This window comes from Doryrhamphus excisus, linkage group LG9 (assembly GCF_037039965.1).
Source record: "Doryrhamphus excisus strain RoL-2023G ecotype Guam linkage group LG9, RoL_Dexc_Guam_v1.1, whole genome shotgun sequence".
Lineage (NCBI taxonomy): Eukaryota > Metazoa > Chordata > Actinopteri > Syngnathiformes > Syngnathidae > Doryrhamphus > Doryrhamphus excisus.
Window position 1 is genome coordinate 15306356 of NC_136365.1, and position 16135 is coordinate 15322490.

The 16135-nt window shown below is 36.8% G+C and overlaps 1 protein-coding gene across 1 annotated transcript in view; it reads left to right on the plus strand.

Moving 5' to 3' along the window:
• Positions 1-16135, plus strand: part of usp43a (ubiquitin specific peptidase 43a) — a 61845-nt gene that overhangs the window by 33200 nt on the left and 12510 nt on the right. The window contains exons 4-9 of the mRNA XM_058065343.2: positions 222-314; positions 2917-3052; positions 5428-5572; positions 9860-10031; positions 10211-10322; positions 14776-14879. Coding sequence (XP_057921326.2) covers positions 222-314; positions 2917-3052; positions 5428-5572; positions 9860-10031; positions 10211-10322; positions 14776-14879 — 762 coding nt within the window. The remainder of the gene's footprint in view (positions 1-221; positions 315-2916; positions 3053-5427; positions 5573-9859; positions 10032-10210; positions 10323-14775; positions 14880-16135) is intronic.

A 16135-nucleotide genomic window follows, 5' to 3' on the forward strand; every position in this document is an offset into this window, starting at 1 on the left:
CATTTTTCCACCCAGATGGCCTAATTCAGTGTTTAACATTCATCGCCAATCATCCACAGTCTGCTGCATGCAAATAACCAGACCCTAAATGCGTAGCTGCACTGACACCATGCTTTCTGTGTGTTGATGATATATAATCCTGTATATGCCTTGGTTCATCAGGCCAGCACTGGTTTAACACAGTAATGACAAAACGGTGTCATGTTTTCTTTTCTCCCCAGGTCGTCTCTAACGTGCCCTCATTGCCTTAAGCAGAGCAACACCTTTGACCCGTTTTTATGTATCTCCCTGCCCATCCCTCTACGGCAAACCAGGTAATACATGCAAACCTTTACAGATATATGTCGTCAAAAAGCAACATTCATTGAAATTGACTGATTTTATGCATGTATGTGCTTTAAAAAAAAGTATTATATTAAATAAATATTTTTATTTTATTTTATTTTTTATTTTAATATAATTATATATTAATATATATATATTATTTGTAATTGTATTTAGTTATAAAGAATTAAAATATATGGAATAATTTGCAAAATAATATACATAGATATCAATTTTATATATTTAGTCAGATTTATTGTATATAGTCGCAAATAATAAATGATATGCTATCAGTCATTTTAATGTTGTCATGTTTCAGTTCATACTGTGTCCACAACAGTAAACTATGGATTTCTATCAGAGGTTGTATGTGAGTGGTGTGCCACTTGGCTCAATATTAAGACCATTGCTCTTCTCCATCGTTATGATTCAGAGATGTCCATATTTTTTCTCTTTCTTCATGATACACATGAAAGTCAATCCAAAGTAGTTGAAGACATTCTTCTATTCAAGTTAAATAAGAAATAAAAAAGCTCCACTTAGTGTTATTTATATAGTATTGTACTATCCAGTGTGATGGCTTCTTGTCTGATAACATTCAAGAGTTCAATTTCTTTCTTACTTCTTGTATATACACACCCCTGATAAAATATTAAGACCAGTTGAAAAATTGTGCAAGAATTTACATTTTGCAGTCTTAGGTAGAGCTTCAAAATGCAGAAAGAAGAAATGCGAGTGTTTTGGGTGATGAGTGATGCAATTCGGGTAGTGGTCGAGGGCGGGCTTGCGTCTGGGATATAAAATATTTATAATGTTTTGATGTGGGCCATAGTTAATGTGTTTAATTTCATTTTTAACAACCAATGACAACATTCTGAAATGACATGCATAAGTTAAGATAAATTCCACCATTTAAAGTTCCTTTATTTAGTGTGTATATCACAATCCCTCCGCTTTTGTGCTTGGTAGGCACGTCTTAGTTTCATCTATGCAGACTTTTCATTACATAAAATACAGCTGGCTTGCACAAAAACACACATACTAATATTGAGCAGTACTGCTGCAGCATTATCTTAGCAGAAGGCATGCAGGGTCTCATGTCCCGAAAGATCAAGTATGAGCGGGCTGGCAGCAGGACGCCGATGCCTGTGTGCTTCAGATAATACCAACAGCAGCAGCTTCCCTTAATAACATAAACACTGTGTTTAAAGGGGCAATTTATACTAATAAAAACAGGGCTAGAGCTGACCCATTTTCTCTTGTTGTAACACACTGTTCACCTCAAGAGGTGATGATGAGAGACTGGTCGACATTGGATTGAATTCATCTGTTCCAGGGTTAAACTTTTTGCCATGATGAAATATTTACTATTTTACCTTTCTTAAAAGAAGTTAACAATTGTAGTTGTAGAAGTTGTCTGGAAACGATTGAGGCATATTTATTATAATAACTTGACGAAGCTGTCCTTTTTGCATTCCTACACAACGGAAACAATGATGAACGGGAAAAATGTCTATTTGTGACAGCGATGAACAAAGTCACAGCTATGGTTGGTGCGTTCAAGGACCCGCTGGAAACAAAGCCTATATAGAAATATTCATTCATTCATTCATTCATTCATTTTCTACCGCTTATCCTCACGAGGGTCACGGGGGGTGCTGGAGCCTATCCCAGCTGTCTTCGGGTGAGAGGCAGGGTACACCCTGGAGAAGTGGACAGCCAATCACAGGGCACATATAGACAAACAACCATTCACACTCACATTCATACCTATGGACAATTTGGAGTTGCCAATTAACCTAGCATGTTTTTGGAATGTGGGAGGAAACCGGAGTACCCGGAGAAAACCCACGCATGCACGGGGAGAACATGCAAACTCCACACAGAGATGGCCGAGGAATATAGAAATATATGATAATAATTATTAAGCCATAATTTGACATGACATATTGTGACCATTGAAATCACATGATCTGACAAACATAGCAAGATTAACACACGTTTTGGTGTCATGACAACTTTAAGCTTGAAGCCACAAACAAGTACAAGGCAGGATTTGTTTTGTGATGACATCTCTGTTTCCCGTCACTCTCATCCTTGTTATTTCCCATATCGCTGTCTTATCTTGAATCACCTTAAAGGATGAAAACTGCCAGCACATTATACAGTTGAATGCACAATATTAACTAGAAATATTACATTTTTAGCTATTGCATTCCCTGTGTGATCCAACTCCGTCTCTCTGGGTAAATTATTTTTTTTTTCATGTTTAAATTTCTGCAACTGTCCCAGTAGGACATTTGGCATTATGCATCCGAGTACACACAGTCAGAGGGGTCGGAGAAATATGACTTAGATATGAAGTCGCGCTCAGCCAAATGAGATTATCCATACTTGTGAAATTGGATTATATACAACAGCACCAGCGAATCAACTATCCCCCTCAACAAATATACGTTAGATTATACAATATGCAACACTGCATGCCTTGCTTATTTTTTTAGAATGTTTTGTTTTGCTGTTTTTCAGCTAAGTTAAGTCAAGTGTATGTCGGCAGGCTGATTTTAAGAGAATGTCTCTGTCTGTTTGCAGGCCCATGTGTGTAACGTTGGTGTTCAGCACCAAGGGTCAAAGGTATCTGCGGGTGGGCCTCGCTGTGCCTCTTTTTGGTTCCTTGTCTACCTTAAGAGCCATGGTGGCTGAGGAGGGGGACATCTCTCCAGACCAGGTACACACTACATTATTTGACCTGGAAATGATGTGAGGCCACCAACTCACCATCACATACTGTGAAACCAAAGCACTTTAAAGGCAGTTTAAAGTAGTATTATGTAGCTACTTGTCCCTAAAATTGAAGCTTGAAACCCATGTTGATGGTACACTGGCTTGGTAACAGCCATGGTTACACAAGATCACCTTCGCCTTTTATAATGGTCATACATCTCGGTCAACAAATACACCAGTTATTTGTAATAACCATGCTGGCTTGCAAAATAAATGTACAATTGTAGTAGGGGGACTGAGAACAAAACGTATACCCGACCGTTGCTGTAAACATTCCCTATTATGCAAAATTGGCTTTTTAATTACATCTTTGTTTTTGTATCTATGTTCCGGTTTTTGAAGGCTTGGATTTTTGACAAAAATGATAAAAATAAGAAGTCAAGGTTCCCGTACAGAGTCATAGTTATTGTATGGCTAAACAGTCTGCCTAAGGAATCGAGTTCCCCAAACAAAACATCCACATGTTGGTATTTTGTTTTTGTTTTTTTTACAATTGGGACACGATGGATAGATTCCGGAATGGCAGTCCTTTAAAGAAAAACTGCACTTTTCTTTTTTCTTTGGCCCACAATCCTTATGTGAGACATGAACACGTGTCTTCCTGTGTCTTTTTGGTGTGTTCTAAAGATATAAAAACAGCTAAAAAAGAGCCAACTAATTGATGCATGTAATGGGACACACTTTTATTTTATTCAATTATTCCGCCTACTTGCTATTAAAAAACGTCCAAAAACCTCCAACAAGGTTTTATATACATCTTGTAACCATGTAATAACATGCACATTCATTTTAACATGTAATACTGGATGATTTATTTAATCACACTGAACGATGAACAGCTTGTGTGTCTCCTTTCTTCCTTTTAATAAGCAGAATAAGCCTGACACTACTTGGGCATTCAAGAGCACTGCGTTTTTCTCAGTGTTATAGAAATCTGTGCTTTTTGAAAATTAAATATAGTCCAAGTGCCAGAACCTTGTTAAGAAGGCGGGAAACATTATTAAACCCAAGAAAGAAGTACAGAGGTAAAAAAGGTTCCCGGTGAACACGGGTTGCAGGGGGAACGGTTTAATGCAGATAGTGAGTCAGGCCAGTGTGTGTAATGCTCTAAGCGTCTACTCTTTAACGTTTCTTCCACCCCCCCCCCCCCATCATCTTTGTGTTGGCGAGTCTTCAATACAGTTAAAAGTCATGTTAAATGTTCATTTATGCATTTCATTCATTTTTATATGTTTTCCACTTTGTTTTCTGCATGTAAAACTATAGTTATTATTAGCATGTAAAACATTTTAGGGAGTTTGGAGCAGATTAATTGGACTTACAGTATTGTTTAAAATTGATTGGGCTTTCTAATGTTTTGGTTATCCTCATACCGTTTGGAATGGATTAATGATGATACCTCCTGGCTAGCTGAATCCGCCTTGTGTTTTCTCCCACCACTTTAAGTAAAAAAGGAGGCTTCGCTACCAATCTTAAAAAAGTCAGTCAGGGACTTGGCCAACTATGCCTCAGTTACAGAATTAGGAGCTGTAACTTTGGTCGTTTTTGTTATTATGGGCATGCCTGCAGGGCAGCGTATCCAGTCATAGTGCTATCTTACTCAGTGCTAACATGCTAGTAACACGCTGCTGTTAGCTTTGAGCTATTTTAATGATGTCAATAGCAAATATATACACACCATGATGTATGATTGCCACTTTCGGTACTTAGCATGCTAACTGTTAGCTTAATAGCATTTTGTCAAAATGCAATTTTTTACATGACATGATACATATCAAAATGCCTTGGCACATTGCATAGGTCTGCTATGTTGCTAGCATGCTAACTGTTAGCAATTTTAAGTTAAATACAAAAGCCACAAGTTTTGGGGATAGAATTTCACATCAGGTGGCATGCCAATCAAAAATTTCCTCATGATGTTTTTTAAAAGTTAATTTTCTGAACTTTAAGGAAAAGGTTGAACAAATTTATAATGTGTGAATTTTGACTCTGTTCAACTGTTGAATTAGCGTGTTTTTGTAACTGTGTTTCAACCTCGTCAAATGAAAATAATTAAATGCACAAATTATTCAACTTCATTGAATAACTTCTTTTAAAAATTTAATTCAGAAGCCATTCACTCATTCATTGCAAAGACGTGGCCTTTAATATGACTCCTTTGTGCACAGACCAATGCCTCGTCATTTACCAATCTCTGTGTATTTGTTGCGGCTTTTTGGGACTTTTCTCATTATTTTTTGCACAAAGCCAGCTCCAGCACTACAAATTGTTGCAGGCAGCGTGAGTATAGATGTAATGTCCCTCTTTCTTTCTGTGCAGGTTATCCTGGCCGAATTGTATTCCACAGGGTTTCAGCGTTCCTTCTCGGACGATGATGACTTGACAGCAATTGCTGATAGCGACGTTATCTACGCCTTTCAAGCTGCGCCTCACTACGGTCGTGGAGGCTCTTCACCACACTCAGGTATCCATGGTAACAGGATATGCATCTCATCATCACTCCTGCCCCGATTTTGTTCATTCCTCGTGTCAAATGTTCTACCGTTCATCCAGTCTCCTCTCTTTCCCAGTCTGATTGACTCTGGCGCATTCAGATTCATAAGACACCCGCTCTAGCGTTTCCACTTTGTTGGGGAGGTGGTCTGTCTCTGCAGGCTGATTTGCATATTCTTGCATTGTGCTTCTTTATGCATGACAGCACCTGAAGTCTTTTCATGACGTAAATGCATCATTCAGAACGTTTATTCTTCCTTGAGCTGTCTGTGAGTGAGCTTTTAATCGTGAGTTAGCGCTCAAGATATGTTATTTTAATTCATAATTACATGTGCATAAAAGTGATAATAATTAACCAAAAATCAAGAGTAAATGTTTTAAAAGTTTAGATAATCAAACAGACTCCGGCTTCCTCCCACATTCCAAAAACATGCTAGGTTAATTGGCGAATCCAAATTGTTCATAGGTATGAATGTGGGTGTTAATGGTTGTTTGTCTATATGTGCCCTGTGATTGGCTGGCGACCAGTCCAGGGTGTACCCCGCCTCTCGCCCAAAGACAGCTGGGATAGGCTCCAGCACCCCCGCGCGACCCTTGTGAGGATAAGTGATAAAAAATGAATGAATGAATGAAAATCAAACACAATATACGTATACAATATTATTTTAAAAATACAATGCCTTCCTCTTACCAGATACTCTTTGCAGTTAAGTAAATACTATATACCCTCATTCAGTGAGGAATGTGGGGAATTTTAATCTTTATGAATCAGCACATTTTTAAGGCAATTCAAGCAGCTTCCCTATGGAGTGGACACCAGAGAGCCATACAATTAAATATGCTTTTAAGGATTTACAGTAAAAGCTCACAATATTGTACAGAGAATGCACTTCATAGGCGATGTTAAATATAAACACTCACCTGCCTTATGTGTACGTCTCAGTGGGGCGACTGCAAGAGACATAAAATATTGGTTTTGGATGGCTTTCCACGCTTTTAGTGCTATTGAGGATCAGTTGTACCTAATACACATACCAACTAAGCATCAGCTTTTAACAGTGAGTCTTTGCCACACTTTATTTAATAATTTATGAAATATTTTTTTATGTATTATTAATATATGGAATGGAATGGCCTTTATTGTACAAGATGTACAACGAGATTGGAGAGCTTCTCCTTTCAGTGCAGTAGTCAAGTTAAAAAAAAAAGTATATAAAAGTCAAAAGACAATTTAACAAGATATATACAAGATATCCAAAGTATACACATAGTATTGCACAGGAGCATATGCAGGAGCAGACATATTGCAGATATATTAATTTTAGTGCAAATAATGACTGGTGAATACAGATGAGTAAAGTCACATGTTTTCATAAGTTTTATTAATGTTCATATTAAAAGGTTAAATAACTCTTACTACTGTTAATTTGAATCTGGGAAAAAAATAATTTCACTACCCATCAACTATATGTGGTTTCTTAGGTTTTTCTTATTTGCTGTTTTATTATTATTTTATTTATTTATTTATTACTGATTGATTTATTTTCTTTATTTTGATTTATTTATTTTATTTTTATCTTATTTTATTATCTTATTTTATTGACAGTTTTTTCATTTTTATTTTTTCAGTTTTTAATACATAAATAAATAATGAATTTATAATATAGATTAAAAAATAAAAAAATAAAAAATATATATTTTTTAAACCTGATGCGGCCCAGCCTCATCCAGACCTTTGACCCAGTGGCCCCCAGGTAAATTGAGTTTGAGACCCAGGGTCTACTGGTATATTTCAGTATATTGATGAAGGCAATATATGTATATTCCGAAATTTGTCAAAATGACAGCCATGTCTTGAGTTACTGGGCAGTAAATTTATACAATGGGCACAAATACTGTACATCTGTGATTCAGCATTCATGATACTACTAATTTTGAGGTTGTTGGTCAAACTTTCCATAAATCTCATTTTTATTTGAGAGACACTTTACTTTACATTATTCAGCTTTGGTTTCCTTCATTAAATTAATTCATTCATTCATTTTCTACCGCTTATCCTCACAAGGGTCGCGGGGGGTGCTGGAGCCTATCCCAGCTGTCTTCGGGCGAGAGGCGGGGTACACCCTGGACTGGTCGCCAGCCAATCACAGGGCCCTTTATTAAATGCTAAAACCAAACCAATGTTGCATTTTGTGGTTTGAATACCGAGCAAACTATTACTTCAAAATCCTGATGCAAAGATTCTGATGCATTATCAAAACAAAAAAAATGTCAGTCTGGAGTTTAACCAAGAAAATTGATAATTGTGGCCTTTTTTGCGATGTGCTCCTGCCGCCACAAAGTGGCAGCAAAAACATTCCAACTGCTCAATATTGAAAGAAACTGGTGTGTATGTATGAGATAGATATGAGACAAGTATATCATGCAGTTAAAATCCAGGAAATTGACTGGTTAAACAGGGGTGAGATATGAAATAAGGGCAAAATACAGGGGAAAATTGGATGGTATGGACCTGTCATCGTAGCTGAGAGACAGTAAAGCAGGGACTGGAAGAAGGTAGCAATCTGTTGCCGCACTCCTTTCTTGTCCCTCGTCTTTCAACAAAGGGCGCAGGTGGTGTGTGTGCACCAATGCTTGTTTACAGCTACAACCTTTGACTCATGCAAGAGCCAAGCCTATGCAGCCTCTTGGGTATTTTAGTCACTGTGGTGCCCAGTTTTCATGATAGAGGTCACTCACTTGCACATCATGTCAGAAGTTTCTACCGTCAGGTTTTTGTATTTCACAGCTGTTTCTGTTTCTGGGATTGTGGAAATGTGCTTGACGGTGTCAGTCACAACAGAGCATTGTTATCTTTGTGAAAACAGACCTTTTCATCCATGTTATTGTCTTCCACTGGTATTGACTTCATCGTCCTCACCTTCAACAAAGAGCAGCAGGGATGGAAGGTGGGGACTGAAGACGATAGTAAGAGTCTCGCAGGAGGCTTTAGCAACACCACATTAAACAATTTATTATTCTGACCTGTTAACCACTTGGTGGAAAGGTGTACAATACTGTAAATATACAGTATATATAGCTTCTGTATTGGTATGTTCTAAAGCAGGGGTGTCCAAACTATATCCACGAAGATCTAAGAATGGCAACCCAGATTGAATACATTTAAAGAAAAAGCAGCCTCCACCTGAAGCTTTGTGTTATATGTACGTGATAAAGTGTATGATTATGAACAATACAATTTTTTTGCTGTTTACATTTTTTTACATCCAATATTTAAATATTTTGACTTTATCCTTGTAATATTACAACATTTTTCCCAACCTAATTGAATGGTATTTCCCAATGATATTACAACTTTTGAATTTTGTTTTCAACATTATGCTTCTGAAATAATTGTATTCCTATTTGTATTCTTGTAAATGTATGACTTTTAGATGACCACTTTTATATCTTGTCATAACTTTATTCTCCTAATATTTTTACATTGTTCTTATACAATTACTACTCTTTTTACAGATTTTTTTTCTTTTTTAGTTGTATTTTGTTTGGTATTTTCCAATGATATTACAACTTTTGAATTTTGTTTTCAACATTATGCTTCTGAAATAATTGTATTCCTTTTTTGTATTTTTGCAAATGTATGACCTTTTAGATGACCACTTTAATATCTTTTCATAACTTTATTCTCTAATATTTTGACATTATTCTTATACAATTGCTACTCTTTTTACGGATTTTTTTTTCTTTTTTATTTGTATTTTGTTTGGTATTTTCCAATGATATTACAACTTTTTTTTCCCTTTTTTATTTGTATTTTATTTGGTATTTTCCAATGATATTACAACTTTTGAATTTTGTTTTCAACATTATGCTTCTGAAATAATTGTATTCCATTTTTGTAAATGTATGACTTTTAGATGACCACTTTTATATCTTGTCATAACTTTATTCTCCTAATATTTTTACATTATTCTTATACAATTCCTACTTTTTTTTTTACAGATTTTTTTTTGTTTGTATTTGCAGAATATGCCGCGGGCCACTAAAAATGTATTAATTAATTAAAAAATAATTGCGTGCTTTAAGTCAGTAATGCGTTCACTCCCCTTTGGACATCAACCATCAGACCTGTTTCTCATCACAGTTTTGTTTAGCGTCTAGCATTGCTTTTATCCATTAGCCCATTGCTGTGTGCATGTACATGTGTGTTTCCCCAATTTTGACAAGATTTTCTTCCTGTCTGCTCATCTCTCTGCAGGGTATCACCACAGCCTCCCCAGTTCTCCCTACAGCTCCACGGCTGGGCCTGGAAGTCAAAGGTTACCATCATCCGGCACACTGTCCACTGAATACCTGAGCCAGGGCGGCTCTTCCTCCAAGGTTCTGCTCCTCATCTGCAACACATCCGGATCCGGCCCACAAGCTGTCAGGTGAGCTGAGGGCCAGTGAATAAATAGGCAGAGAGTATTTTCAAACACTGTGACCTTTCAACTTGAGTCACCTGTCAATGATGGATTTGGTGGCACCTGCAGGCCCATGTTCTTCCTGGTGATTTGATATCAGATCTCGTTTTTTTTGGGTTTTTTTTTTTTTTCAACTATGTATACAGGTTTGGACCTCCATTTATCATGCTTGAAGACAGGAGCATCTCCTGGGAGCAGCTGCAGCAGAGCATCCTCAGCAAGCTCTATTATCTGATGCTCAACAGAGCTCAGGCTCAGGTAATACCATCAGCTGCAGGGTTTACGGTTCTTGTTTCAGGGGGCCCGAACAGACATGTTGGGATAAGTATCCTTTTGGAGTAATGCTGATTGGGTTTGTATTGAAAATATGTGTAAGAAAATATCGTTTCTGCGATATATATCACGATACTTCGTTCCACGATACTGTAACGATATTAAAAAGTATGATATGGATATTTTTAAGCATTTATCATAGACTGTATATGGTATTTATTCAAGTGCAGACACGGCAAAGGTTCGTTTGACTTACGTAGTCAATTAGGCAAGGACGTTGAACGAGATTCACGAGTGAAACGTCCTCACACATAAACACAGTTCAACATGGCCGAATGCGAGCACATAACATCGGCCCCTGCGGCGTACAAGGCTGAAGTGTGGACACATTTTGGATTTCTACACAAAGTAGGGTGTGCAGAAATTGACATAACCCATGCCGTTTGTAAAATGTGTCGTGCCCGAATAAGGTATTAAGGTAGACACCATGAGGACCTGTTGTTAGCAAGCAATGCGAAGGTCCTTTTGTATATTACAAAAGTAGTACTGTGATATTGCAGGTATTTTGTTTTTCAAATTGATATCACTATTTTGTTAAATAATGGTTATTTCAAGCATCCTAAAATGACTTTTTACTGATGTTAGTTACTTTGTTCCACAAAAATACTGTTGGTGGATAAGTCAGGGGACTGTATACTCTGCATTTTTTCACAGCTAATAGAATGTGAAAATTTGAGCAGGATCTAATTTAATGTATTTGTTTTTTATGTTTTGTAAATTTATGGAATGGAATGGAATGGCCTTTATTGTCATTATACAATAAAGGCCATTCCATTCCATTCCATAAATTTACAAAAAAAAAACATGGAATGGCCTTCTATTTCATTCCATTCCATAAATTTACAAAAAAAAACAAAAAACAAATACATTAAATTAGATCCTGCTCAAATTTTCACATTCTATTAGCTGTGTAAAAACTGTGTAAAAACTTAAAAGTGTAGCCTTTGGATAAATAAAGCTTTAACATCCAGCTTTAAATCCAGCTTTTTTCCCCACAGGTAATAGAATGTGAAAATTTGAGCAGGATGTAATTTAATGTATTTGTTTTTTTATGTTTTTTTTTTGTGTAAATTTATGGAATGGAATGGAATGGAGTGGCCTTTATTGTATAATGACAATAAAGGCTACAGTTTTAAGTTTTTACACAGTTTTTACACAGGGATATCAATTTGAAAAACAAAATACCTGCAATATCACAGTAGTACTTTTGTAATATATATACAAAAGGACCTTTGCATTGTTTGCTAGCAAGAGGTCCTCATTGTGTCTCCATTTTTTTTTGTAAATTTATGGAATGGAATGGAATGGCCTTTATTGTCATTATACAATAAAGGCCATAAAAAACATAAAAAACAAATACATTAAATTCGATCCTGCTCAAATTTTCACATTCTATTAGCTGTGGGAAAAAAAAGCTGGATTTAAAGCTGGATGTTAAAGCTTTATTTATCCAAAGGCTACACTTTTAAGTTTTTACAGAGGACAGTTTGTGAACATACTGTTCTAATCGAATAAAAATGTGTTTAGTAAGTGCATATTGCTGGTGTAATTCAGTTTTTCCAGGAAATAATCTTTAACTACAAGAAAAACAAAAAAAATATTGCAGTTAACAGTATTGTGATATATCGTATCGTGATACGTATCGTATCGCCAGATTCTTGCCAATACACACCCCTAGTTTGTATACTGTTATGTATATTTGTTATCAATGAAGTCACAACTTACGTTTTTATGCCGAATTCAAAGAACTACAAACTGTTACGTTCGATGCTTTGAGGTGTTTAAATCAGTTGGTTGATGTGTGTTATACACTTCGCCAAGGCATAAAACATGCATTTGCAGTCAAGGTTGAATGCTGTATGATTTACCGCATGAAGAGTGAATCATTGCACTGTTCACTTGTGAACGCCTCAAATTGCTGACATCTGGTCGGTCATAGTGACAAGTGTCATCTTTCATGTACCTATTTTCTTCCTTCCATTCAAAGTGCATATCCTGCATTACGTGCTGACATTTATAGAAAAATAGCACATTCCAAGCACATAATCACCTCGGTCATGAAAGAATAATTGGGATTCTGTGTGTCATCACCCTGCCACTGCAAGTACTGGGTATTTCTTTGAAACAAGATTGCATTACTTACCGAAAAATGTTTTTGCCTCACTCCAACTTCTTTTTGCATTTTGAAGACTTTACATGTGTGATGAAGTAAACCCTACATGAATGTCCTGTCGGGCCTCAAGTTGTCATGGCAACTCCTGAGGCGGTCCTATCTTGGCCTAAAAAGCTTAGCACATGGCTAATAAACTCATTTATCAGTGTTTATTAATCAAAGCAACCGCAATAGTTTTCAGGTGGTAACAGATTGTTGACAGACAAACGGGGGTGTGATTGAGGTGCTTCTTTTCGTTCATTTTGATTCCGTTTGGTTGATTACATTTTTAATGTTTCAAAAGTTGTGAAACCATTGTATTTTTTTTTAGGATTTTGCTTTTGTCCTTTCCTCTTTTATGATGTGTTGTGGCGCCACCCAGAGTTTAACTTAAGACAATACAACTTCACACACTGCTGCGTTTGGTGTTTTTTTTTTTTTTAATCTCAGACTTATTACAAATGAATGTGAGAAACATTCAAAATATACATAAATTACAGTGGGGGCCAAAGGTATCAGAAGGCCTGACTTTAAATTGTCATTTAACCTTCCTCTTGTTTTGGCTTTCTGGTATCACCTCTTATGTTAACGGGTCGGTTTTGACCCATGTATTAAATCAGCTATAAAATACACTAAAAACAATAAGTTACTATCAAATTTGCTTCTCATCTCTTGGTTACCTTCTTAGGCTTCCTCATCCATGAAAATGGTGGTTTTAATACTTTTGGTGTGGGCATGTAGGCCATTTCTTGTCATTATACCCCTCAATTTCAATTTCCAAAAATGGTAAAATGCATCTCAAAAGAATCATAATAATAAGTAAGAATAAAAAAGAATAAATTGTTACCTGGCTATTACTGAGGGATATACGTAGAACAGCTTCACCACCAGCAACCTCTTCATCTGACTCGCATCATCTGTGTCTTCTGGATCATACTCCACGTTGTCCTCCTGCTCATCTCAATGGCTATGCTGGTCTGTCCTCTCCCTCATTGTCACCAAAATCGATCCAGATCTTGGTTCACTGTACTTCTTGCCATTCTTTCCATGATCCAAATTGTAAATGTGAAATCAGCCAGTCAAATGAGTGAATTCACCTCACATGTCTGGACATTGTTTTTCTGCTGATATATTGGAAAACTGGTCAAAAGTTAGAATCCCCTGAAGCTTACATGATGAGAAGAGGAGGTGGTTGTCATTGTGTTGGCTAATTTTGCACTTATGATTTCAGTTTTGGCTCAAAATATTGCTTTATAATCATATTATTATAACCGGGTCGAAACCGACCCTAACAATACAGTGGTCATAATTTCAACCAGACCATTTTAAAATTTAGTAAAAATTATTTTTTGGGTTCTATTTTGTTGAAATACAGTTTCCTGATAAAGTCAAAAAGCCTTGATGCAATAAACAAATGTTATGTGATTTTTTTATGCATTAAAATGTAAAACGGGTCGGTGCCAACCCTAACACAAGAGGAAGGTTAGGTTAGTAAGTCTTTTTCTCCATAAAATGGGTTTTGTTAATATTTTTGGGTGTCTGGAGCACATTCACTGGATTTACGTTATTCCCTGTGGGAAAAATTACCTTCGTTTTCACACATTTTGTTTTTCATGTGTACATATGGTTTGCATTCTAGACTTTGGAGCGGACGCCTCGGGTTTTAATCTCCACTAGTAAGCATCATCGGAATTCGTCAGGAAGGGCATCCGGAATATAAAGGGCTCAAGCCAAAAATCAGAAACAAACATATCAGTGATTGATGGAACATAGTGAAGGCGTAGCATCATAAGCAAGCTCCACTTCTTCCAATTATACGTGTGAATTTATGTGTTGTGATATGTTTGGCTTGAATTTGGGATTTTTTGTTTTGAGCTATTAAATATTTTAACATGTTTGAAATAAACCTTCAAACCTTCAGTTAATGTTATTTATTTTCAGCTACCGAGGCCCGCTCTGAATTAACTACCCATGCAGGGGGAGCTTGCGATATTGACTTATTGAAACTGTACACTGCAGTTGCCCAAAAGTGCTAATATTAATTGTATTTAATTATTTAATGTTATTGACAGCACTAACCTTGCTCTACAGTAGAATTAAGATTAACTAAACAATCCCAGAAGCATTATCACGGGTGTGTGTGTTACTTATGTGCATAGGTAACACTATTGTGCTTTTTATACTGCTGCAGCACAACAAGACTAATGACTTTCCATCCATCTACAGAACACAAGGGTGCTGTTTAAGATTCGAGTGGTAGGAGGATCGGCTGCCTATAGCTACCTGTTACCTCAAGATAGCAGGCCTCTGCATCACACTGCCATTGACAGGTAGGAGCCGCTTCACACACCTATACTGTACAACAGGGGTGCTCACACTTTTTCAGCATGCGAGCTACTTTTAAAATGACCGAGTCAAAATGATCTACCCACTACAAAAATGCAAAACATCTATTTATTTTCAAATGTATTGAGGATTATTTGTACGTACAATGTATGTTGATGTACCTTACATAACCAAATGAGCCAATATTGCAAAACACACATAATTAACTATTAACATTTTTTGTAATTACCTGAGTTTACTTTGATGACTTGCACTGAATTGAATCAGCCAGGGATGGATCTTTGGTCTTCCTCTATGCCTCCTACCTGGCAGCTCTAAACGCAGCATCCTTCTACCAATATATTCACTATCTCTCCTCTGGACATGTCCCAACCATCTCAGTCTGGCCTCTCTGACTTTATCTCCAAGGCCTCTAACATGTAATGTCCCTCTGATGTACTCGTTCCTGATCCTATCCATCCTGGTCACTCCCAATGAGAACCTCAGCATCCTCATCTCCTCATGTCTTTTCCTCAGTGGATATTGTCATAGTTAAAACATCAAAATCCTGTTAACAAATTCTTTAATATGGTTTATAACACATTTAACCATGAAATAAGTCACCTTTACTCGTATTACCCGATATTGTAGACATAATAACAGTAAATAAGCCACCTCTTGTAGCAGAGGTTCAACCAACGGTTGTACCCTTCTCTCCAGTACCCTGGAATAGACTTTCCTAGGGAAGCTGAGGAGTGTGATCCCCTGTTGGAACACACACTCCGGTTATCCTTCTTAAAGAGGGGGTCCACCAAGGTGGAATGAATTATCAAACCTGCAATAAAAGCCTGTTTTCCCAGCTATAAGTCTGCTAAATTTACCAAAATATGCATATTTTTTTAATTAATAATAGGCAGGCATGTTTCTTGACTTGACTTTGCCCCTGCCCCTGCCATCTTGCAGTGGTTTGCTCAAAAAAGTAATAGCACAGCATGCATGCTTTGCCAAATCTAATGAATCATAAGGGAACTTTTTCCACTGCAGCATGAAGAAATCCCACATCAAAAAAAGCGTCATCGCCTACTCGAGCAAACACGATCACATGCCGACATGATTTGACTAACTTCTGTAAATAAGCATTCGCCGTGTCTCCGTGCAAGAGCTGCAGCCTTTCTAAGAGAGCGACATGACTTAGAAAAACGAATTTCCCCTTAAATATTTTTTTCTATAAATGTAATGGTTTTTAAAGTACACCCATTTG